Below are 24,932 nucleotides of genomic sequence, written 5' to 3' on the forward strand. Positions count from 1 at the left end.
ACACACAATACACCAAAACCAAAGGCTTTTAAATGTCCAAACCTGGTGACACAGATTTACACACCATGTTTTCAGCCACCTTCTTCACAGAGACATCAGTGTTTTGTTTGTTACAGGATATGCAGCCAATCAGCTTCTGTTAATTACCTGGAAATCTGCATAAAGTACTTTAATACCTTGTGTGTAACGTAGTCAGTGGTGATGGTGGCGCATTATCACCTCTAACAGCCTTTTTGGTTGAGAGGCAGTCACACACACACACACACACTCTACCTCCCCATATTTGTGTTGTTTTGGCGCATCAGTCGTTGTGAGGGGGGAAACCTGCCGATCCCTCTACACACACACACACACACACACGCACGACTCTCCCGTCAATTCTCATCTGAACCATAAACTGATGATTGAAGTGTAACGTGCACTAATCTCAGCATCACACGCACACACACACGCGTGCACGGACGCTCCGCCACAGCCTGCAGCTGCATTGACGGTAAACAGAGGAAGGTAGCGCATGGGCAGGCAGCGGGGAATTATTCCACATCGCATCACATGCCTGGGCATACATGGCGTCCTCACACACCGAGCCATGACTCCGGCGTGCAGGCTGCTGGCGTAGCCTCCGATGCTCCCGTCCTTTCCTGCCTGTTCATTTCTTTCTGTGTGTGTGTGCGTGTGTGTGTGTGTGTTTGCAGCCGTCATTGTGTGCGCGTCGGCGTGCAGAAGACCGCGCGCACATTGCAGCCGACCGTGCATAGGTATCATCGAGGATCGAGACGATGGATGCGGGCTCTTCCGGATCCATCCCTGCGAACACGACACCGCGCACGGGCATGATTTCTCCCCTGCAGCCGCATCCACGCATCCTCCGTCGCGCTGCCTTCGAGGAGGGTCCGGTCCTCGGGAGGAAATGAGAAGAAAGGTCTGTTTTGACTCACGCTTGTCAAGATGGTGAGTGAAATTGCTGTTTTTCTCCTCTATCTCTCCCCCCGTGGCTGAAGCGGCGGCGGCAGCAGCAGCAGCGGTACCTGCTTATTTGACGACAAATCCCGGCCAGCTAATTATAAATCATCGGTGCTTTTTCCATTTTTATCACCAAGGAGCTTGTTTTTCTTAGCCTTTCTGTAATCATAACGCACATGCACACTTCGTATTGAGGGAATATACATGATTTAGATTGGACTCCTCTGCATCTTTGAGGCTTTTCTTCCCAGCATCATCCTCCATGGGTTTAATTCTTATCGCCGCACGTTTCTGGTGCGCAAAAAATGTGAATATCCTCATCAACTTCAGTGCACTTGACAACCATTTTCCTCCTCTATATGGCATCACGTTTTAAAATGACCTTCAGTGCTCACAGGGTGGAAATTAATTCTCACCTGGGATGGAGTGTCCCTTTTTCAGTGCTGTGGCCTTCCTGACAGAACACACATAAATCAAAGTAAAAATGTCCAATATGTGATTTTTCTTTTTTGGTTTGCAGGGGTCAAGCATTTTCGTTTGTGTCCTCTTATACCTGTTACTGATATAACATCTTGAATTTGGTGCTTCACTGTGACTGATGCTTCCCCAAAAACATATCTGTGCTTCCTGCCTCGCTCCAGACATTTCAAACCCTGCTGCAGACTACTCACCCATGCAATGCTCTCTCTCTCTCTCTCTCCCTCTCTCGCTCTCTCCCGGTGTCCCAAATACATCACAATACATTTGACACAAAAAATAATACCAAAAAAAACTCAGCTATGTTCTTTAAAATGTGAATGAACGCCTGGGCAGAGCACGTGTCCCACTCCGGGCTCATAAGATGGAAGGGAGGGAGGGAGGAAAATAACAAGTGTTGTGAGCCGTGTAACCCTCCCATATCAAATACTCTGACCTCAGCACCATCACCATGGAGACACTATAACTTTACCACCACACACTGCATATTTAATAGGCCCTTGATTTTGATCTCCGCAGCACTGATCGCTCCACTCCCTGGCACCAACATACGAAGGTATAGCCGCGTGTGCGCTGCCGGGCTGCATCCTCCGTAAAGCAAAGAGCTTATCACGGCTGCAGAAAGCGTGGTTCAGCAATGTAAGAGGATTTGCCTACATGAAAATGTATTGATACTGTAAGCCTTTAAAAGGAGTTACACTCATCTGGCCCGAGTTCATGGTGCACATCTCTGTAACTAAGTCACACACATGATGCTGTCGATGGCTGCGATGCCTCGATATCAATCCCCTCATGGCGAGCTGGACAAGTAATGTGGACAATATCAGCGTTTGAGCTGCAATTACTGGTGTTAATATGTTTCGGTGACGCATGAGATAAACAAAATCCTCTCTGAAGGTTTATTCCTGCTTGTATGGCCTCTTTATGCAGCGTGCAGGTGTGTAGAGCCCCAGAGAGCTGTAGAGTCAGGGGGGGCCTTTCTACTCTCCTCTGCCTTAAGATGGCAGCATTCTCTTACAGTACACAAGGTGTGTGCCAAAAGCTAATAACAGTTGGAAGCTTGCACCCCAAGCTTAACTGGCAACGTTTGAAACAACAACCATTATTAGCCGGAAATTTTGCAATAACCGTAGTGTTTTTGTTTTATTTTCCAGCTCATCCGTTGAGTTGTTTGTGGAGATGAAGCCTTCCCCTGCTCGCTGACAGCACATAACCTGCAACACATGCATGCTTTGTGTTTTCTTGGTGATGCTTTGTGTCCCCCCTTCTCCTGTAGACCCTAACCGATTCTCTCTGATTCTCTCCCTCTGCTCATGTAAAGGAGGCATCGCTAAGAGGACCCGTGCATTCGAGATCAAACGCGCCTCATTAGATCATTAAGGATCATTATTTTTCTGCGCAAGAGGCCTCTCTTAGCCGTGACCTGCAATTCTTTTTCTATGAGCGCTGATTCACAACGAAGATTGATCCAGCCGTCGACCCGATGTAGGAGCTGCTCCCTCCGACCCCCACGACGTCTACTCTCGCTCGGATTTCAGCATTCAGTCGAATCCACCAGGTTTGTATTAAAATGTGCCCGAGGAGGTCACACATTTTATTGCTCCCATAGCAGAGGGTGTGTACTCTTATGCTATTGCAAGAGTACACACCCTCTGTACTCTTGCTGGATTTAATTGAGACATTCCAGTCAATGTTCCAGTGGAATAGACATTACATGAGGATGTGATTAGTTTGGGTGTTGCATCTTGTTGATGATGACTTTTCTCTTCCTGTTTTTTGCCCTTTTCAGGACAGAGTATGCCATCTGCACCTTTTCACAGAATCCTACGACCCCTTCTGCTCGGCACGTTCATACTGGGATGCTTTGTCACTCTGTTTTTGATGTATTTTAAACCGTCCACCAGCTGGCTGTCAGGTCCCGTAGAGTCAACAGCATCCACGGACCGCGTTAAGAGCCTCTTCTCCACCAAGAGCGATAAAAACGTGACGACCGTATTGATATGGCTCTGGCCCTTCGGACAGACCTACGACCTGAGCGTCTGCAGCTCTCTCTTCAACATCGAGGGCTGTTTCATCACAGCCGACAGAAACTTCTACAACAAGTCAGATGGCGTCATCATCCATCACCGAGACATCTGCACCGACCTCTCCAACCTGCCGCCGTTCCAGCGACCGTCCTTCCAGAAGTGGGTATGGATGAACCTGGAGTCGCCGTCGCACTCGTCCCAGCTGCCCGGGATCGAGAACATCTTCAATCTGACTCTAAATTACCGTCAGGATGCTGACATTGAAGTGCCTTATGGGTCCATCGTAGCAGCGGAGGGCGAGGAGGACTTTGTCCCACCCAGCAAAAACAAGCTGATCTGCTGGATTGTGAGCAACTGGAACCAGGACCACGTCCGGGTGAAGTACTACAATGAGTTGTACAAACACATCGAGGTTCACGCCTACGGACAAGCCTTCGGGGAATACATCGCCGACCAGGACTACTTCCCCACCATGGCTAGCTGTAAGTTCTACCTGGCTTTTGAGAACTCCATCCACAAGGACTACATCACCGAGAAACTGTACAACCCGCTCTCGGTGGGAACAGTGCCGGTGGTTCTCGGCCCGCCCCGGACGAACTATGAGAACTTTATCCAGGGAGATGCCTTCATCCACGTGGATGACTTCCCCTCACCCAAGGAGCTGGCGGACTACCTGCTGCTCCTGGACAAAAATGAAGAAATGTACGTCAGGTACTTTGAGTGGCGGCGGCACTTTAAAGTAAAGAAGGCCTATTTCTGGGCAGAGCACACATGCCTGGCTTGTGATTACCTGCGCAGGCACAAGGAGTACAAGGCATTCAATAACCTTGACAAGTGGTACTGGGGTGGATAGTGCTGTGAAGGGCTATGAAGGGCTTGTTTTGTTGTTGAAGGCAGTGCTTTAAGATTTTTGTCCTTCGGTTGACATGAAGGTTCATGTTCGCTGTTCTGTCGAGAGATCCTGACTGATGTTTTTCTAGTGGTTCAGTGGCCCAGTGAGATGTCCATCTTGTGTTTTTTATTTGCAAGCCAATTTTGCTAAGCCTTACTTTGCCTTTTTTCTTTAATCCATTGTTATTTGTATTTATTTTTTAAGAAATTACAAATGCACTACATTTTTATTGTTGCGTTAACCCATGTTTTACTTAACATGACCACATTTGCTGCTATTTTCAATTTTCTTTGTTTTATTATGAGTTATGAATGCATGTTCGCGTGAACGACAGATAATATTCTGAATGCAAGCTTGCTTGTTTTTTCTTTCTTTAAAACTCACCTTCTCATGAAGTGGCACACAGCGGACCTTGCAATAGTGTTGGCTGCAGAAGTAGACTGACAGAAAAGTGAAAATATTTATGTGATATTTATTCAAGTGAGGCATTAAACGATTCAAAAAAGAAACAATTTCATCTGTGCTAGTGATGCAGTCACCTATGCAGTGTTTACTGAACTCAAATGTGAAAAAAGATGTGTCATGTACATAATGTGTATATTGGAAATTATGTAGCTGTAATTCTTTTCTCCATATTTTTCAAAGTTTGCATTTGCACAGTTGATCTCGCGGTTTGCCGATCTGACCACATGTACAGTGAGACTTCATCGTACTCTGTGGTCGTTGAAGGCATATGGTGATCATTACCCCGCTCGTCTCTGACAGCCGATGTGACTCCGCTCGGTGAGAGGGAGGTTACTATTTTAATCGTGTTGCGAATCGCTCATTGTCACTTGTGATGTGTCACAGTGCGGTGGGATCCCATGTGGATGGTGATGGTACAGTGCCGAGCCATTGTGCTGCGATGTGAAACTCCCACACTGCTCATTATGTTGCATACTGATTTGATCTTGAAAAGTAATTTCTAACCATGCGAGGGACAAAAATAGCACAAAATTAACACATAACGGAATCTTTCTATTACGCTGCTACTTCTGTTCTCTCATCGTCAATTTCATCTCAAATATCAACCCAGATTTTTTGAAACTGTTTTCCGCAGCATATGGTTAAAGCGAGTGTGAATGAGACGAGCTCAGACAAGGTGAGATCTGCCCACATGTTAGGAAAAATGTGCTTGCAGCGAGATCCTCCACGTTTCTGTTTTTGAATCATTACACCAGTGCTGTTCGGGGAGTTGGCAGTTGCTTGTTAAAGTTGTTTTTATTTTTTTTTACACTCCTGTTTACAGCACTACACCACTCGAGATCACACTACTAACAGACAGCTCTACATCTGTAGATATTACACCACAATCAATGTGTGTCAAACAGCGTTTTGCAGCTATTGACAAGATGGTAACATTTTTCCAAAGGTACTGTGCAAAACCATGGCAACATTTTATGCAAGATAAGCCTGTGGCTTCTTGGTCAGAGTACTCAAACGTGTCAGGTTTATTATCATTTTGATACGTCTTCACACTGTCAAAAGGGACCATTGATGTAAATATTGATGAATCCAATTATTTTTCTTATGGAATATGGCTCTGAATGCCATTACGAAAACCTGTATATAAAACCTTGTTGTAGACTGGATCGATCCAGCCCACTAACACAGATCATTCCTGTATGTGTGACCCAGACGGAGGGAGCTCGCGCAGTGTCTGCATTCATGGGGGGGGGGGAGGAAACAGTGGTGTTGTATATATTTTTAATGTTTAAATCTCTTTATAACATGCGAGTGTTGTCAGGCGGTGGATGTGATTTCACTGTTCCTTTGTAAGTAAAGCTGGTGCTTCAAGAGACTGTGAATCAACGTGAAAGGAGAGAGAGAGAGAGACTTGAAAATAATAACCTGCATCAGAGACAATGGTGTTAGTGTTGTAAGGTGGACGATTTCGTCCAGGGAGGTAATTTTACTCTGGAGAAGTTTTTATAGGCAGTAATCCTGTTGGTGTGACCTAATTGAAAAGGAGTCACGCTCAAATGCAGCAGTGATATAGCACTTTCATTCATGTGGAGTTGTGTGAGTCACTGTGCTGGTGGCTGTCTTTTAGATGGAGCTATTGTGAGATCGAAAAACTGTCATGCAAGACCTCTGCCTGTCCCACAGATTCACTATGAACCTGTCGCCCGTGGGTTTCATATTGTACAGTCTAATCATCGGAAAAAGGTTCCTCGTCCATTGAGGTCGGCGACTTTAAGAAATGAAAAGTTTTTCCCTTCTGCGTGTTGTCCGTCTTTTTCAGCCAATCTTCCTTTCTCTCTTTTTTTTTTCTTTGCACAAAAACAAACACGAGGAGCCACAACTTTCTCTGTCCCCGTTTCTGAGTCCGTGAGTGTGTCCCATCACCAGAGAGTGAATCAGGACGTCTCTGGATACTGTCTGACCTGCCCATGATTTTGTTGGAGTCATCATAAAAAACACTGTATAACCAAGTGGGATGAAATCTTCTTGTGTGACTGGACATGACGATGCTCCTTTTTTTTTTGCCAGTTCACTGAAAATGTCAGTGAGTCAATCAGTAAGGTTTTATTTTTACATTTTTTTGCCAAATTAATGTATTTTGCCAAATGTTGTGTTTGAACTGTAGATGTCTGATAGTGTCAAAGAAAATAAAGATATGGATAAATGAGCAAACATGGATGAAGCAACGAGAGTTGATGGTGCCTTTGCTGCTTACATCCACATCGCAGCAACATAAAATGCAATAAAGACAGAAGTCGTCCTTTCTGCTTTTAGAGATGAATCCACTTTCATCCATTCAGGAATTAAATAAGTCTTTTGTATGGCCTCTGCTACAGGTAGACTGGGTCTATGTCTGATGTACCGGACGTCAAGCTTCATGGCTAATTTGATTACGTTCAGTGCCATTTAGCTATAGATATTTATTTGGCCACTGCCTTTCATCCAGCGACTTGTTAGACCAGAAGTCTTTTGGGAATGTAAAATCCCCCCCTATTTATTCACATCATCACTGACTAATATTCAGGCCTATTTATATATTTATAATATACCATTGGATAAAGTATAAAGAGGGATAATCTCAAAAGGAGAACAAAGAGACGTATATATTTAAAAACTGGACTGTCCGACTTAAAACTGGACAGATGGCGACCCCGCCACTAGAGCAGGGGCAAAGGGCTTGCCTTTATCTCATTTGTTGTTTGTTCAACTGTGCAAAAACCAAAGTGCGGAAACATCAATTTAACCATTTTACAGGCGGTTTAACAAATTACATTTTACAAGCTAGAGTCAGTTGTGGAGGTGCGGTTAAGTGGATTTTGTTTTACCGTCATACTGAGCGAGCTAGCTGCTAGTAGCTAACAAGCTACTGGCTATAGTGATATATTTGCCTTACAAATGTGACGGTGGTAGAGACAACACAGAGATAAGCACATTTTCCAAATTGTATTTCTTTAATCTTGAATGTATAGAGTTCTGAGTTTGTTGGGTTCGACATCTTTTACATGGTGCCACCTAATACAGTGTTCATGCATCTAAATGGGATTTCCACAGTTGATGCCCGTGCTGTTCTACAGTCCCATGTAATGCAGACAGAGGTATAAATAGCAATCCAAAAGCCTTGATAAGTGATTGATGAGAGCAAAGAGAGTGTGTTGTGGTGGTTACGCCTCGATCCTCTAACTGTTGTTAGATACCCCATGTGCCCGCAAGCACTCTGATATTTGAAGTCATCTCCTGCACCATGCAGCGAAGATGACACTCCTTTGTCAACGGCCTCCACTCAACTCTGCAGGTCAAAGTGTGTGACAAATGCGTGTTGCCTGGATCAGTGGCACAAATAATCCACTGATGTCAGTTGGGGATTAATGTAAAAGTTCAGGTGGGGTGGGGGGGGGTATGTCTCTCCTGTTTGCAGAAATCAAGACAGGGCCACCGAGGTTTTCAGCTCTGGATGTTGCATTGACATGTTTTAAACACATTACAGAACATTAATGTACAGATTGCATCTCTTGTTCCTCAGGGAAACGCACTTATTCACTTTCTTGCCTAAACCAGACCAATTAACAAGCTGGGTCTGGTCGCCTTCCCATTCAGACCAATTTCAAATCATGTCCTGAAACTGGTCAGATCAGTCACCACTGGTCCATAATGGGTCCATAATGTTTGATATGATGATCTGTATCGTCCAATAGGAACACAGCTGAAGCCTTGTCGTTAACAACCAGGGGGGCTAGCACTGATGTGGGGAGGTCTGTTGAATCTGCTATGGAGAGAGTATCCAAAGAGCTCGACAGATTCTATATAAGAAGAACAAACAATGGTTATGGGTTCACAGTTTTCTGCCCCAAGTCACACAGTTTGTTGCTCTTATTGGTTGTTGGTTGATAATAACGCCTGCTGGAAATCGGAAAAAATGTACTAAGGGCTCCAGACCCATTCTCAAATGTGAAGTACTCTGATGATACCAGGCTATTTTTATCAAGCGTTACATTAGAAGATCGTACTATTCTCGTGTATGATAACAGTACGATCTTCTGACTGTACTATGCATGTACGATATGCAGCTAGCATCAACAGCAGTATCTTAACTTGAACATTGGACTTGCTATGTAACTTCTGAACGTGTAAATAACTAATCCTTTGCAATCAAGTTTGTCAACTTAGCAACTTAAAAATGTATAATGTCAATGTTATGTTTACAGCTAGTTTCTGCTGCTCCCATGGGACCAAAATAGGATTCAGTGTGACGTATATAATAGATTTCTAGCAGCAAACATTTGACCATTTACCTTTTCGGATATTTTAAATTCACATTTTCAATCCTATTTGACCAATAAGAAAATGAACACCGTGTTAGATTCACCTGCATATTGATGAAGGCTTTGAATCATCTAAGTCTCTGGAGAGTTTTCAGTGAACTTAAGCCTGTTTATTTGGGTTGCAGTGGTGGTGCAGAGTGTTTCAACAGAAGCAATGATACCTGGTCATTGTTGTTTCTTTCTGTCCTCTGAAGCTCTATGAGGTTTACTAAAGATTGCTTTAGTCAAAGGTAGGTTAACCTTTCTGTTATTTGATTTTGTTTTCCTGGCTTTAAATAATTGATCATTATTTTCTGCTCCAACACGTCTTACAAATTATAGGTGTAAGGTTTCATTTAGTGTGTTTTGTGCACTCACTTGCTGCTGCTGGCACCAAAAACCTTCACCTACACAAACACCATTAAATCAACTGGACTTGGAGGAGGAATGGGATGGAAGAGGAGAACATTTTAATGGGGTGTGCATTCCTAGGAGTGGACAACTTTCTTTTCTCCTCAGCAGTGGAGATCATATGTCTGGCTGTGCGACAGGTCTTGTCACCCACACACACCATGACTCACGTTGGTGAGAACCGGGGGAGGAGGGGCAGGGACAGTGATGGCATTACCCTGGGCCCTCACACGGCCTCCCTGGAGGGGTGTAAGGTTTTGCGAGATTGTAGATTGCATCTCTTCATCCCCGGTAACCCCCTGTGTGGCTATCCTGTTCAGTTGAAAAACGCCACGTTGAAAGCGAGCTCTGCGCGTCGCAGAAGACAGCAGAGGCCTTCTCAAAGGGCCCGGTCTGTGTGAGTCCACTCATTAACCACTAGAGCCGCCCCTCGCCTCAACCTAATGGATCCCACTTATGCTGTCATCGCCATGCCAACCAGTTGTCAACTCCGGTGCAGAGAGGCTTTTGTGCTCCAGAGAAACTCAACTGTGTCGTGTTGACCAGTCTGCAACAAGTCACCACCTCAAAGGAGCCACCAAAGTAAATGCTTCTCTTCTTCTGTGAGATCATTCGATTAATGTGGGGGGGAAACAGCCCCTGACACCTTATTGTAAAGCCTGAATACATTAAGATAAGAGGACACCTGAGTCCGGGTCAAGTAAAGGCCTTTTTATTAGGGCTGGACAGGCCGCATTCGAAATCTGCTGGCAGCTGCTCACTAGTTGACATCCGCGGATTAAGCGGGCAAAAGGAAAATGCAAGATCAGCGAGCTTTTTTGCTCTGCAGCGTTGGCACTGTCTGGTGTACAAGTTAATAATCCACGAGACAAAGAGCAGCACCTGCTATCCATCAGATCAGAGCAGTTATAATAAATAAAAATACAAACACGCATGCATGAGTGCAGATTAAGTCCGACAATATAAACAGAATGTACACTAATCTGCTTTGTTCAGATGCAATTTTTCTCCCACGTGATGCTGATATTATGCCAACTCAATCTAAAAGATGAGTTTTTGTTTACTGGTGAATATGGGTCACCTCCGCCCCGGCTTGTTGTCACATGATGACAGACTGTGCAGCCACACAACAAAGATTAGACACTATTCGAGAGGAGATGACTATATTCGTCCTACAGTTGGTTCTGGGGTTTATTTAAGGTCTGCATTGTTTTGTGACGTGCGGCCGCTGATCTGGACACCAGCAGGGAGCCAGCGTGCAGTACAGTGGCAATTTAATCCAGAGAGAAAGATAACCTTAGGAGTTCCCCAGGATCCTCCCGCTTGGAAATAAGAAGAACCTGAAGGATGGCACGGCTTCAGACCACAAACCTGTCCCGCTCCCGAGATTAGTTTGTGCTGAAAGGCTTATATAACATGTATCGTGTAGGTAAAAAATAACACAGCCTTTAGTTGTTCCTCAGAGGTTTGTAGACACCACCTACACGCACCGCAGAGCCGTGTTTCAACATCATCTGTCGATCCAAGAACAGACTGCAGCTTATTATTTGTTGTCGGAGTTGTTTTTAATTTTTTCTCTCTGCGAGGAGTGGTAGCGGATCGAATGTGGAGTGAAGACAGAGTTCATCCAGACAGAGTTGCATTCCTCCCAACCTCATCCCTGTCACTGACCTTCCTGTGTGTGTATACAAGGGATTAGGCCGGTGGGCTGGGCTGGTGGTCTTCCCAGGCTATTTTTATGAAGATGTCCGCCCCCACCCTGATCCTTTTGGAAAAATGATATGAGCACATGTTCCAAGAATCAAAATGTAATTAGCCAGGTGTCAGTCAAAGACGCAGAAGAATTTTGATTAATATCCAAGTGGAAAAGTGACAATTTGATTCATTTCAGATGCATTTTTGACACCTGAAACTTTATAAGCTTAATGAGTCCAACACACACAAACATTGAATACACACATCAACATAGCCTGAGAGATCTCTTATTCCACTGCTTCACACAAAGAGAATTTGATGGAGTTACAAGAGTGTCGCTATCAACAAGATGGCCTCTATTAATCTGTCATTCCTGCTCCTCCTCCTTCATTTCACCGTGGACGAGTTGAACATCCACAGGCCTGCAGCTTCCCTCCATCTGAAGTGCTGCCAAAGCACCCTCAATAGCCACTGAGAGGTCCTGGCAATATAGTTCAGTACCTGGCAACCACAAAGCTGCTGGCGCCTACCTCTCATAAGCCATCTGCAACTGCCTGTGAGTGTAGCAGGGAGTGACAAAGGCCACAAGTGTGTCCGGACACGTCAACGCATCCAAATGGCCGACAATACCTCTGCTGTGGCACCGAAATCCAAACTGAGAAAAACGAAAAATATCCTGAAGCATATATCTCATCTTTTCCTGACATGTTGCATCAGTTGCATATATACGTTGTCGTGTTGTCCAACAGGAATCTATCTGCTAGTAATCAAACTGCATTTCTCGTTGCTTTCAAAGTGATAAAGCAACAATGATTGGATCAGTTCGAGGCTTGGTGATATGTGCACCATCAGGGCCCTTAAAAGGTGCAGAATGATGCAGCGGAGCATGTCAATTCTCCCCAGAGATTACCGCTAATAAGAGGGCCAGTATTTATAGACGATCCCCCACAGTGGAGACCCCTAATCCTGCCTCACCGCTTTTCGTCCCGGTGCCTGGTCCACTCTCTCTCTGCAGCCCCCAGCTTTACAGCCTCATCCTCGCTCCATATCAGCCGAGGTCGACACAACACTGCTTTTTTTTCTCCGATTCTCGCAAAAGAAGGGGAAGAGAAACTGCTTGGTGTCTTTGCTTGGCTGGTGAGAGGGGTAAGAGATTGCCTGGACTATTAAAGGAGCTTTTTTCCATCTCTCCCCACTTTACTTTATTGTCCAATCTTCCTGCCGCTGCTCTCTTTGACCTTCAGCTAAGAAAAGCAGACGACGATGTCCACCAGCGAGCGTTTCGACTGCCATTACTGCAAGGACTCCCTGCTGGGGAAGAAGTACATAATGAAAGAGGACATGCAGTACTGCACTAAGTGCTATGAGAACCTGTTCGCCAACTGCTGTGAGGGATGCTCTTTACCAATTGGCTGCAACTGCAAGGTAAGGAAGCACCTCCATCGCCATTAGAGCCACGACTTTGATGTAACCAAGGTGTAAAATAAGAAAGTATGTATTTCTAACTATGCATCTAGTAAATAAACATCTAACTTGGCAGAAAATCCACAAGTGCAATAACTAATCTGTTCAATATCTACAGGACCTGTCCTATAAGGATCGCCACTGGCACGACCAGTGCTTCAAGTGCGCCAAGTGCAGCCGCTCTCTGGTGGAGAAGGCCTTTTCCGCCAAAGATGATTTATTGCTCTGCACCGAGTGCCATGCCAATGATTATTCCTCCAAGTGTACCACCTGCAAGAAAACCGTCATGCCAGGTACACAATCATACACTGTCATGTTTTTAATCAATCATAAAAAAAAAAGGAAAATGCATTGAAAGATTGAAAGTTAATTCTTGACCTTGGGAATGTTTGTCTGCATAACTGTTTCACCACACGATCCATTAAGTAGCTGCTCTGGAGAGAGGAGTCACTGATCCTTCTGCTATTTTTATATTCAAGACTGAACTTTCAAACTTTCAGAATTGGAAAAATTTGCTTCTACTGCTAGTTTTTCTCACGGTGAAAGAAATAACTACGTTAAAGGAATGAAGGCATTTTTAAAACCAAGAACAATCTTTCAATCTCAACTGAAACAAACACGGATGAGAAGAAATGATCTTCAATATCATAACCAATGAAAAAGGCTTCTGGTATCATGTGATACAATGGAAAGCTCACAGCCACTAAATGGACCTTTGTGGTGATTGTTTCTTCAGAAAAAATAACAGGTTTACAAAAATGATACACTAGTTATGTCATATCTATTGTTATATGTACGGAAATATGAAAACGGAAACTTTAAAGTATATAAAACACCAGACGACAATGCAAAAATTCTTTCCAAGATTATCAAGATTGCATCGTCCCCTCCCCACAGTTAAAGCTGGACTATTTTGAGCCGCACTGCTTTTCTGTCATGGAGGAACCATATGCTGACTAAGCTGCTCTCGTCCCATGTGCCAGGTTCCCGCAAAATGGAATACAAGGGGAACAGCTGGCATGAGACCTGCTTCCTGTGCCACCGCTGCCAGCAGCCAATAGGAACCAAGTCCTTCATCCCCAAAGACACTGGCTACTTCTGCGTGCCCTGCTTCGAGAAGCAGTTTGCCTACCAGTGCTGTGCCTGTAAGAAGGTAGGGTTACAGCTGAGTCGTTCATGTGTATTGACTGCTGCAGGCAATCCTCCTGACTCAGGCGTTTTAACAGTAATGACTGTTACTGCGTGTGTAACACCTAAAGAGAAATAAACGTCATTGATTGTCTCTGTGTGTTTGTGTGCATGTTTCAGTCCATCACAACAGGTGGAGTGACGTACCAGGACAAGCCGTGGCACCGTGACTGCTTCCTATGCATTGGCTGCAGAAAGCAGCTGTCGGGCCAGCGCTTCACCTCCCGGGACAACTTCCCCTACTGCCTCGAATGCTTCAGCAACCTGTATGCAAAGAAGTGTGTCGGCTGCACCAAGTCCATCACCAGTGAGTCACTGGCTGTGCTCATGTTTTCATTCACTCACACACCGCCCACGCTCACATGCAATGCCTTTATCTGCATTTGTGCAGGAGCTGTCAGATAAACAAGGTGGCATTGACCTGTATATCATGTAAATGCATGGACATATGGGCGGCCGTGGCTAAGGAGGTGGAGCAGGTCGTCCATGAACCTGAGGGTCAGCGGTTTAATCCCAGTCCCTGGCATTCCACGTCCTGAGTGTGGCAGGATGGTAAACCCTGTGTGTGATAGAGAAAGTGCTGCACATAGATGAACTGTATAAATGTGTGTGAATGGCAAAATTATAAAGCACTTTGAGTGGTAATCTACTGTGTTCGTCATCAACAAGACAAGGAAAAGGGCTGTATAAATACAATCCATTTACCATTTTCACGTGTTTTCTGTGTGCAGGTCTGGCAGGGGCCAAGTACATCTCCTTCGAGGAGCGCCAGTGGCACAGCGAGTGTTTCATCTGCATGCAGTGCTCCATGTCGCTGGTGGGACGCGGCTTCCTCACCCAGCGCGACAACATCTTGTGCACCGACTGTGGCAGGGAGAAGTGATCTTTCCACCGGGGGTCACTGCTTAATCCGAATAACAGCAGGGCCTAATGCTCGGATACAGATACCGTAGATTCATGAATAATTTTCTTCTCAGCGTGTCTGATGCATAAACAAACTTTGAATGTCAAACGCTTGGTGTTATAAATGAACATGAGTTCGCTCACACTGCCCACACACACACACACACACACACACACACACACACACACACACACACACACACACACACACACACACACACACACACACACACACACACACACATACACACACACAAACACACACATTTCCACATAAATAAACGTGTAGCTTTTAGGTCAGGACGCCATAGGTGCAATTGTGACAAGGATGAAATGCTGCTACAAACATATTAGAGCTGATGTTGACCAATTGATCAATTGACACAAGATTAATTCTATATTGAAAATGTATTGATTACTTTTCAGGCAATAAGTTCCAGCTCTACTCGAGATATGATACTTTTTAAAATCGTATTTAACAGTAAACTAAATTTAAGTTTTTTGACGGTTAAATGTATAAATCAAGCAAATCAAAGAATTCACTTTGACAAAATGAGAACTATAATACCTCAGGCTACTGGCTGTTGCTTGTGCAGAGCCATAAAAATTATATAGTCTGATAAGCTAAATTATTCATCTGTTATAAAACATAAAGAAAGTGAAAAAAAACACCACTCCTGGATCTGCCCCTTATACACATCTGCACCAGTGCAGTTGGCCCAGGCTCCATCTATCTGCCAAGTGTGGTGGAAATCAGTTAAGTGGGTTTAAGGAGAAAAGAAGTTTAAGAGACTGAAAAAATAAAATCCTGGACTCGCATTTTAGTCTGAATCTGCCCTTAAATTTACTTGGTTCTTCCCTTGCCAAAGTTACACCCTTCAAATAAATGTCACTTAGGAATCAAATATTCAGCATGCCACTTGTTTATGAAAACAAACCATCTGCTGGATATTTTCTGACTTTATTTCTAGATTTATATATTCCTACTATGACTGCATGGGGAAAAAATATGTTAAAAAAAAACTTAAATATGCATGATAAGTGCTTCTCATGTGTGAAATACTTAAAACATACAAAAGGTTATGACAATAAAGACCTTTCCATGTACATCATGCTGAGATGGATGCCATTTTATTGCCTGCTGTTGTTCATCCTAATTTCTTGTTTGCTTCAGTGCTATCCAGAGGAGAAGTGTGTGCATTCACTTATATACAATTCCTCAGAGGCAAAAGTTCAGAACAACAAATAGAACTGGTTGGTTTAAAATCCACATCTTTTATGGCTCTGTTGTCCCCTGTGAGCCACTCGTTACACAATCACTGCCATGAAACAAACCTCCGCGGTGTTTCTGTTGCCTCTTGACCTCATCACACCCAGCTCGTGCACATTGTAAACACACTACGAGTGCGCCCGTACATGGTTTGATCAGCAGATCTTTTTGCCTTTCTACTTTTCCTGCTGACCAGAGCCACCACTTTGGTCCGCGCTCGAGCCAAGGATCTCAAGTGACCGAAACTGTGGGCACCTCGAAATACCCGCCGTCTTCGCCGCACCTTGTGTTTTGACTCTTGTAAAAGTTGGCTTTCTCTGCGAGGCGGCTGGGTGAGTTGTGTAAGTGTCCTCACATGGCAGGATGAGCAGAAAATGCTGACATCGACTTCCAGGCAGGATGTAGTCACATGGGGAGGTGAAACTACTTTACACTTCATTAAGTTGTGGAGGATTCAAAGAGGCAGGGGGAACAGCGGAGAGGTAGGGACATCTTATCTTACATATCGCTGAAGAACAGCTGCGGTTTTGATGTTTCAGATTACTACAGGAAGGACTTTTTACAGCCGAATGTTATTTGTTACTGTTACTTGAGTAACCGTTGACATTAGTTGCACAACCAAAGTCAAAGGTTACTACGTGTCTGCAATGGCTTTTAAAGCATTCACAAAAACACAGATCTATGAAAAACATGACGCTCCAAAAGAAAAGGACAAATTCGGGATCCAGTGCCTCGAGTGCTTCGATCGAAATCTGTATATTGGGAGTAAAAATGCAACAGTGCAGCACCTCATCCTACCAAACAGCGCCAACGGAGACCTGAGTCCTGGTCAGAGCAAAACCAGAGAAGGTAGAGCCAGAAAACTCGGCTCCAGCAACCCAGTCGTCCAACTGAGAGCGGTCCCGCTTTTCAACCACCTGCTTGTCCTGTGGGACCGCGGCGTCACGGCCCTCAACATGTTCTCCTTGGAGCCGGTTCCTGCTTTGAAGAAAATCCAGCACGTGTCTCTGTTTGAGGTGTGCGACTCATTGCTCACAGCTCGGGCAGGATGCGTGCAGATGGTGACTTCCTCCAGCCGCAGGAGAGTGATCCGCATCCACGTGGTGGGAGTGGACAGGTGGGAGGTTGTCAAGGAAGTGTCTCTCCAACAGGATCCCGTGGCCTTGGCAGTAGATGGCACCAGTCTGTGTGTAGCCACCTGCGACAGGTACCTCCTCTGCGATGTGGAGACTGGGAGCAGCGAGGAGCTTTTTCCTCACAATCACAAAAAGCAGCTCGTCATTGTTACCTCAGTGGGACGAGGGGAATTCCTTCTGAATGGGCCTGAATCTTTGGGTAAGCGCTGCCAGAAATCTTTATGGTACATTTAGTCCTACAGGCTGTCGAGCACAGACGTCACCATGTGTCATTATATGCTTCCATTCCAAAGTTAATCAGCTCATATGAGTCCAACATATATTCATACAGCCAGGGGATATTTGTTTTGCCAAGACATCATTTCCTCACCCTCGTCCCCCAGGCATGTTTGTGATGAAGACGGGGATTTGCCAGCGCCCTCCCCTGCAGTGGCCTCAGGAGGTGCTGGCAGCCACAGTATGTTTCCCTTACATCCTCACCCTGCAGCCCCAAGTGCTGTCTGTCTACAGCATGTTAGATCAGCGGTGCAAGCAGACTGTGAGCCTCCATGGAGGGAAGGGTCTGCTCTCCACATCAGGTAAACCAGGCGATACTAATAAATCACCTAATCCTGGCACATTGAAAACCTGTCCAGCTGTGGTTTTCTTTTTGAACGATGAAGCCACGTTTGCCCCAGTTTGCACCGATCCACTCCATCATCCATTGCACCTACTCTCCCTTCACATTGAGTGTTTCTGAAAACCAAAACCAAATCTCCCCTCAGATGGCGTGTTAGTGTTCACGGAGAGAGACATTTTCAGCCTGCGTCTGGTGCCGTTGGAAGAGCAGATCCAGGCGCTCGTAGGACACGAGAGGGTCGAGGAGGCTTTACTGCTGCTGGACGGGGTTCAGAGCCGTCGTCCACTTGACTCATACAAGGTGAAATGTGATTGGTAGATTTGCAGTAAGAAGCTACAGTATGTCTCTGCTCTGAAAATGATGTCTCTGACAAATGTGTTTTTTTTCTCAAAGGATACACACAACAACATTGTAGGGGATCATTTAGTAACAGATGCATTTATTTCTTCTTTCTTTAATTTAATCATGTAAAATATAACTTTTGAGTCGGCTTGACTTCTTCAGCAGCTGTTTTACCATATTAAACTATTTGCTACTACATAATTATTGAAAAGGAATAAAAACAGAATATGAAATTTGAAAAATAGAGGTAACATGATGAGCACTGTAGATTATATACATACAATATGATTTCCTAGTATAAAAATTCCTGGATCCGCCCCTTAGCACTTGAACAAACATCAGCATGATATGACATGATGTGTCTTAGTTTGGTCCATGTCCCATACACTTAAATGTCGGAGGTGGGATTTGTGACCTATACTGCAACCAGCCGTCAGGAGGAGACAGAGACGCTTTGGCTTCACTTTTGGGGAGCAGTCATGTCGTCCATCTTTATATACAGTCTGGGTTCACAAGCTTAGCATATCAGCATGCTAACATTTGCTGATTAGCATGTAAAGCTGTTGCACACGTTGGCTTTATTACAGTATTTCTCTGAATTCCTCATTTTATGGCCCACTGATAATAACGTGTCAGCTTTTATGCCGTTTGAATGTCCTTAAGTGGAAAATATTGCCCTTGAGATTGAAGGAGAGTCACACAGTCGTCTGCCTCAATGATTTCAGCTCACATGTCGGCAGACTGAAGACGCTGCCGTGTCACGTACGCCTGTTTTTAACCGAATATCTCTTCACTGACAGGAGCTGCAGAAGGCCGTCACTTGCCTGGCTGGATTTGTTCATTTTTACCAGGAGGGTTTTTCGGAGGCCAGAGAACTATTCATGTGAGAGTAAAGCCTACAGAGTAAACACGACACTCAACACACAACACTATTCAAACTGTGCAAAGTAAATCACAGATTGTTGTGAGTTTGTCTTAAAAAAAATCCATGTTCATTCATCCTTGAACAGTGCAGGCGAGTTGGACCCCAGAGAACTCATCCTCCTCTTCCCAGACATGAGGTCGTGTCTCAGCAACGACTTTCAGTCCCAGTTTGATCAGGGGACCAAGAAGGGCAGGGCTCTTCAGGTGCTCTGGCGAGAGGACACAAACATGTTTCATCACTACCTGTCCTTCCTGGCAGACTTTCTAAGAGCTGTCAGGGGGACTGAGCGAGACTCAGCGTGCAGGGCGGAGGTGGACTGCGCCCTCCTGAGGCTGTACGTGGGACTGGGAGACACTGAGAACCTGCAGCAGATCGTCACTTCTCCTAATGAGTGCAGGCTGGATCACTGTGTTCCTGCTCTGGAGAAAAACAACAGGTGAGAATAAACATGTTGTTACATAGATGAGCTGTGATCACACTACAGATTTTGCTCAGTGCACAGACATGAAATGGTTTTCAAAGACATCCTGGAATAATTCAGCGTTTGATTTTTTGTTGTTTTTCTAATTTCTGATGGGTCATTTCCTATTTGATCTCTTTCTATTTTTCAGATTTTTTGCCTTAGGTTCCCTCTATCAAAGCCAAGGGAGGCAAACTGATGCAATAAAGGTGATTTCCCCCTTAAACACACTTCTATATTAACTCCATGTTGAAACGCTATGTGTTTTATCTTGTTTTATTCTGTCAGACTTGGGTAAATATTGCAGACGGCTCCCACGAAGACGACTCTTGCTCAGATGTGTACGGACACATAGTGTGGACTCTCAGTCAGCTGGACGACAGAGATATCGTGAGGAACTTTGCAGATTGGACTCTGCGAAAAAACCAAGAGGTGCCTATTTATCATTTAAAGCACGATTTTCAAAGCACGACATGAAATCTTTCATTTATTTTATGATCTTCATTTACTGTGACATAGTAACATCTACGCCTCTGAAGAAGTCTCTCAAGTTTTACCTTTATATCGAGACCAAGAATATTCATATAGACCTTGTATTTGCAGAAATATACATTATTGAGAAAAGGTCAGATTTCAAGAGGTTAATGCTCACAAGCTGACTGCAGAGGGCAGAGTTGCACAATACAGCTAGAATCAAACCACAGCAAAAACCCACCCACTCCATCATATTAAGTAATTATGGGGCAATTATGGGTCATCAAATCATCCAATAACAGTTTTTCTTTATTTGAAAAAAGAAAGGTGTGCAGATTTTCACCAACCGCCCTCCAGATGATCGACTGGAGACACAGGACGTCTTCGTTCTCTTGGAGAAATATCCGCTGGCGTCAGTTTTGTATCTTGAGTTCTTGATCCATGATTTGAGCAGCGAGGTGGGTACAGCAGCAGCCACCTGATCGAACACCCTGACCCTTTCATCGATGATAACCATCGGTTGTAATCTGCCCTCAGGAGGAAAGACATCACAGCCGTCTGGCCTTGGCATATGTTACTCAGATGCTGCGAGAGGAAGAGGAAGCAGGTTTGAGGTCGACCAGGGGGAAGCTGCAACATCTGTTATGGGAATCCAAATTCTACGACGTCTCCACTGTATACGGTGTGTAAACGTCTTATAGGAACACAAATCATTGGAGAATCTTCAGCAAATTACAGTAGGAGTCTTTTTTTTCTCATTGCAGAGAGAGTCAAGTCAACGACCCTGCACGTAGAGACAGCCATTCTCCTCGGCAGGAGCGGGGAACACTCCCGGGCCCTGCAGGTGCTTGTTCACCGGGAGCGAGACCCCCAGGCTGCAGAGGCCTACTGCTGCAGGGCTGCCCAGGGCCACGACGCTCCCTTCAGACAGGCCCTGCTGCTCACCCTGCTCCAAATCTACCTGAGCTCCGAGGATCCCACCAGCACTGCGGTGGATCTGCTGAACGACAACCCTCGGGCCTTTGCAGCGGAGAAGGTCGTCCAGCTCCTGCCCGACTCCTGGTCTGTTCAGCTCGTCTCCCAGTTCTTAGTCGGATCCGTGAGGGCAACGCTCCACCAGAGTCGCGTAGTGAAGCTGCAAGAGGCGCTGGCCCGGGTGGAGCTCATGCGGCACAAGGTCACTTGGGTGAGTTAAAATAACATAATCTACATTTTTTTACTGCAGCAAACATTGTGTTTATTCTTGTTTTCCTGAACCCTCCTGACCTTTGACCCCTCCCCTCTGCAGATGCAGGCCTCAAAAGCAATGTTCAGACTGGAGAAGGAGCAGAAGTGTAAGGTCTGTCAGCGAGTCCTTGCCGAGCCACACTTTGCCTGTAACCTGCACGGCGAGCTGATGCACGTGGGCTGCACTGGCTTTTTTTAGCATCGCAAAGACAACGATCGCCCAGTCTGTTGCCTGTTCGTGCACATTATGAGTTCCTCTGCACTCCAGAGAATCACATTAATTTCAAGCCGGTTAAGTGTCTGCTTCTCACCTGATGATTTATCCAGATTAGACCGTGTCATCTAAGCAAACTCCCATCAACGGTTCAATTCATGGACCTGGGACCAGACAGGTTCCCTAATTAGAAAAAAGAAAATACATAGTGTAAATAACTGGTTTCGAAAATGCAAAAGAGCACGCGTTGCACTTTTTCAGGGCGGCATGTCTGAGCTTTTTCCGAGAGCCACTGTAGACAGCAATAGCTATAAATTGGATTGTGGAGGACACTCGGGGACATACTGTATATTCACTGATCAGACAGTGGTGTTTTACATGGAAACCACCCGTGGTCGCCCTGATGACCAGAGGGAATTTGACCATCCTCCAGTGCTGTATATACGCATCCCCACCATCATGGTTTCCACTGACTGTGTATATTTGTCTGCATGGAGCTGGAAATAGAAAGTCAACATGCTGCACGTGAGATACTTCTTTTTCCAATCCAGCCTGTGCATTAATGTACATTCAGCGAAAAGCAGGTTTGAAATGAAAAGTAAAAAGGTGCAGAGCTTTGAGTCATTTCTATTATAGACTTATCTCACATGCAGCCAAATGACATCTGTGTGCTTTCCTCGGAATATGAAATCCAAGGCAGTTTTTATTTTTCGTCCCTGTGTCATTATCACAGACGTCTATTCCCAATAATCACGCACAAACTCCACCGTCCACATGTAACCGACTGCAAATAAAACTTAAACACAGGTCGCTAGCTGGATGACAGTTGGAGCGGAGATATATTTGTTTGTCGTCTGTCAGAATGTCGAGACTCGGCGCTAACCCCAACTGTTTCTTTATGCCGATGCATTTTGGGACAAGAGCTGTGGAGACGCCGAAGGGGGCTGGATCAGCAACTTGGCTGGACTGCTCATAAGTTGTTGGCCTGGGGTGAGAGACTAATTGCACTGTAGATAAATAGTGAATTATGAGCCCGTTGGATGGGATTATCTCTTTGTGAAGCCTCCGCCAAGATTTCTTGCTAATGAGGTTTTTTGTTTCCCACTGAGGGCTGAGGACAATCAGGAGCTGCATTCACATTTCTCAGTGCGGTGAAGCCTTTCGAGGGCATCACTAGGATTAAATCTCATTATATTTCTCACCGTATCAATTTGACCTGAGTCGTATAAATAAATAGAACCATATGCGAGAAAACCTCAAGAAGAAGCTTTTTTTTCTTTGATGTGGTCGCAGGAGAATTGCCATGCACACTCCTCCATACCGCCTCCTTGTAATTTTGATAATCTGCTTCTCATTCAATCACGATCTGAGCACTCGTGGAATAAGCGAGTGTGAAGAAAAGCACGAAGCATCAACTCCTCCCTTGCTTGCATGAAGGGAGCCTCTCACGGTTTATATGGGCCCGCTGTGAGGCCTGCTGCCCAGCCTGGGCCTCGGGCCGGTGCCTGGCGACCGGTGACCGCTGGCTAGACCTGGCGGCCCAGGGATCCTGTCCACTTCTGTCCTCTCTGGTACATCCTCAGGGAACACTCATGTTGTTTTGAACGCTTGAGGTTACGCTGTGCCTCAAAACATGTTTTTCTCATCCTTGATGTTGACCAACAGGCCCGAGTAACCAGAAGGTAAAAATACGCAGACACCAGAACAAATACACCTCCCAACATTTGGTGGAATCTCTCATTAAATAAAATAAGTTCAAATCACGAGTCCCTGATGAATGTAACACTCTTGAATACTGGAATATATTAGTGCCTGGACTCGGGCACCCTGGGGTGGTGGCCAGATGGTCATTTTACACATGAGGGGAGTGGATTGGATGCAAAAGTCAACAGTTGGAGGGAAGTATGGTGGATATCCAGACATTGGTCTCCCATTATAAATATCCCCGTCACCACAGAGTCAGTGCTAGGAGGGAAAATAGGAACATTTTCTTCCTGTGCTCGTCTAAATTTAAGGGAAAAATGTCTGCTGTCTGGACTGTAGGATGTAATTGTTTACATGTTAACATAGTTTTACATGCAGGGAAGGAAGCAGTTATATAAGATGCATATAGAGCCTTGTTTGCCTTCATGGTATGTTATATACATATAAAAATATATATACATAACGTTGGGGTATCAGTTTTCTACTTCACTGTGAATCACTGAGGATTGTATATAATTGTGATTTTGACATGTTTCAGATGTCTGCTCCAGAAAATGATACAGTACTTGTGTTTAGGCTCAGACACCACAGCTATAAAACATGGTTTAACACATTGAATTTTATATGTTTTATAGCAATGAGTTTTATAATTAGATGTCTCTGGGATCAGACCGACCTTATATAAGGTCACCGTGAAGAACATTACATTTACATACATGTATTTTATATTTACTTGTATTTCTTTGTGAAATAATGTTTTGCAAATAAAGCGAATTGTATACAATGATGTCCAATATAAAATATTTCTGTAAAGTCTAATGATTCAGCTTTAAGGTACTGTCTGCAGTATTCACCGCCTCACTGCATTCGACATATTGAGTTTTAAGAGGATGAGAAGAAGACAAAAAGTTATTAATGAAAACAAAGCTTGATTTTGCAATTATGAAACACGAGAAAGGCCACAAGAAAGACATCGTTAGACCACAAGGTGTGGTAAAAGTGTGGTTTTAATATTCACTACCTTTCAGTCAATTGTTTTTAATCTCAAAGTTTTATGGAGATGTGTTTTCCACTCTTTGGCACCGACTCTAAAACAGCTCATGGAGAAAATGCTGCCTAAAGATCATGAAAATTGCAGCAGGTACCTCACTAAATAAAGCCTTCGGGAAAGATGAATACACAATGCTTCTCTATGCATCGTGCATCATATTTATAGTCAAAGCCACAAATTACTGTATCATGTCCCTCATGACGCATTTTTCAGTCTTTTAGTGGTTGGTGAAAGACAAGGAGAATCTTAATTTGCAACCCTTTTGGTAGCAATAATGGTAAGTTAGTAGAAAACCTAAGCGATTGAACTTTAATTCCCACTTTCCCCCGGCAATACTAATTCTGTAGATATAGCAGAACAAGTATGGGAATAAATAGCCAAAGAGGATGATCAAAGTGCGTCTTTTTTTAAACTCTTAAAGCAACACTCTCATTTTCATGACTTGCTACCTTGGGGTTTGGCCGGACGCCACTGGGAGAGAAGCGTAGGGTGGCCCACAGGAGACACACAGGGCCGAGACAGTGACCACAGACACCCACCCTGCCCTGATCCATGGAGGCACGGGTTATATACATCATGCTGCATGCTATAGAGTGAGATCGCGTCCACAGGGCTACTATTGTTCACTGTTCACCACTTACAGTGTGAAAACAGTTTGTTTGACAGGATGTTTTAATGGAGATTTATG

The 24,932-nt window shown here is 44.7% G+C and overlaps 3 protein-coding genes across 5 annotated transcripts; all 3 read left to right on the forward strand.

Moving 5' to 3' along the window:
* The first annotated feature begins 288 nt into the window (after positions 1-288).
* fut9a (fucosyltransferase 9a) lies at positions 289-7,031 on the forward strand. 2 transcript variants are annotated; one of them, XM_035169140.2, is made up of 3 exons: positions 289-951; positions 2,762-2,998; positions 3,230-7,031. In XM_035169140.2, the coding sequence occupies exon 3, from the start codon at positions 3,238-3,240 to the stop codon at positions 4,318-4,320; it is 1,083 nt and encodes a 360-aa protein (XP_035025031.1). In that variant the 5' UTR covers positions 289-951; positions 2,762-2,998; positions 3,230-3,237; the 3' UTR covers positions 4,321-7,031. The 2 variants fall into 2 exon arrangements, with proteins under 2 accessions (XP_035025031.1, XP_035025033.1); XM_035169142.2 differs by having other exon boundaries at positions 289-922.
* A 5,200-nt stretch (positions 7,032-12,231) lies between these two features.
* LOC118117077 (four and a half LIM domains protein 2) lies at positions 12,232-15,058 on the forward strand. 2 transcript variants are annotated; one of them, XM_035169152.2, is made up of 6 exons: positions 12,232-12,413; positions 12,512-12,692; positions 12,850-13,024; positions 13,715-13,884; positions 14,040-14,226; positions 14,651-15,058. In XM_035169152.2, the coding sequence occupies exons 2-6, from the start codon at positions 12,531-12,533 to the stop codon at positions 14,800-14,802; spliced, it is 846 nt and encodes a 281-aa protein (XP_035025043.1). In that variant the 5' UTR covers positions 12,232-12,413; positions 12,512-12,530; the 3' UTR covers positions 14,803-15,058. The 2 variants fall into 2 exon arrangements, with proteins under 2 accessions (XP_035025043.1, XP_035025044.1); XM_035169153.2 differs by having other exon boundaries at positions 12,232-12,692.
* A 1,492-nt stretch (positions 15,059-16,550) lies between these two features.
* On the forward strand, positions 16,551-23,994 carry si:ch211-266g18.9 (transforming growth factor-beta receptor-associated protein 1). Its single transcript, XM_035167121.2, has 11 exons — positions 16,551-17,427; positions 17,612-17,806; positions 17,993-18,147; positions 18,990-19,072; positions 19,200-19,550; positions 19,726-19,783; positions 19,863-20,006; positions 20,372-20,506; positions 20,586-20,730; positions 20,813-21,234; positions 21,337-23,994. Exons 1-11 carry the CDS (start codon positions 16,740-16,742, stop codon positions 21,472-21,474), a joined length of 2,514 nt encoding a protein of 837 aa, XP_035023012.2. The 5' UTR covers positions 16,551-16,739; the 3' UTR covers positions 21,475-23,994.
* Positions 23,995-24,932: the final 938 nt, after the last annotated feature.

This window comes from Hippoglossus stenolepis, chromosome 10 (genome assembly GCF_022539355.2).
Source record: "Hippoglossus stenolepis isolate QCI-W04-F060 chromosome 10, HSTE1.2, whole genome shotgun sequence".
Taxonomy (NCBI): Eukaryota; Metazoa; Chordata; class Actinopteri; order Pleuronectiformes; family Pleuronectidae; genus Hippoglossus; species Hippoglossus stenolepis.

What these genes read in the sequence shown, in the direction of transcription:
- fut9a (XM_035169140.2), top strand. Translation starts at nt 3,238, where the DNA reads ATGCCATCTGCACCTTTTCACAGAATCCTACGACCCCTTCTGCTCGGC.
- LOC118117077 (XM_035169153.2), top strand. Translation starts at nt 12,531, where the DNA reads ATGTCCACCAGCGAGCGTTTCGACTGCCATTACTGCAAGGACTCCCTG. An exon ending in CAAGAAAACCGTCATGCCAG is followed by an intron (nt 13,025 to 13,714) that starts GTACACAATCAT and finishes CCCATGTGCCAG; the next exon opens with GTTCCCGCAAAATGGAATAC. An exon ending in AGTGCTGTGCCTGTAAGAAG is followed by an intron (nt 13,885 to 14,039) that starts GTAGGGTTACAG and finishes TGCATGTTTCAG; the next exon opens with TCCATCACAACAGGTGGAGT.
- si:ch211-266g18.9 (XM_035167121.2), top strand. Translation starts at nt 16,740, where the DNA reads ATGGCTTTTAAAGCATTCACAAAAACACAGATCTATGAAAAACATGAC. An exon ending in GTCCACTTGACTCATACAAG is followed by an intron (nt 18,148 to 18,989) that starts GTGAAATGTGAT and finishes CTTCACTGACAG; the next exon opens with GAGCTGCAGAAGGCCGTCAC. An exon ending in CTCTGCGAAAAAACCAAGAG is followed by an intron (nt 20,007 to 20,371) that starts GTGCCTATTTAT and finishes ATTTGAAAAAAG; the next exon opens with AAAGGTGTGCAGATTTTCAC.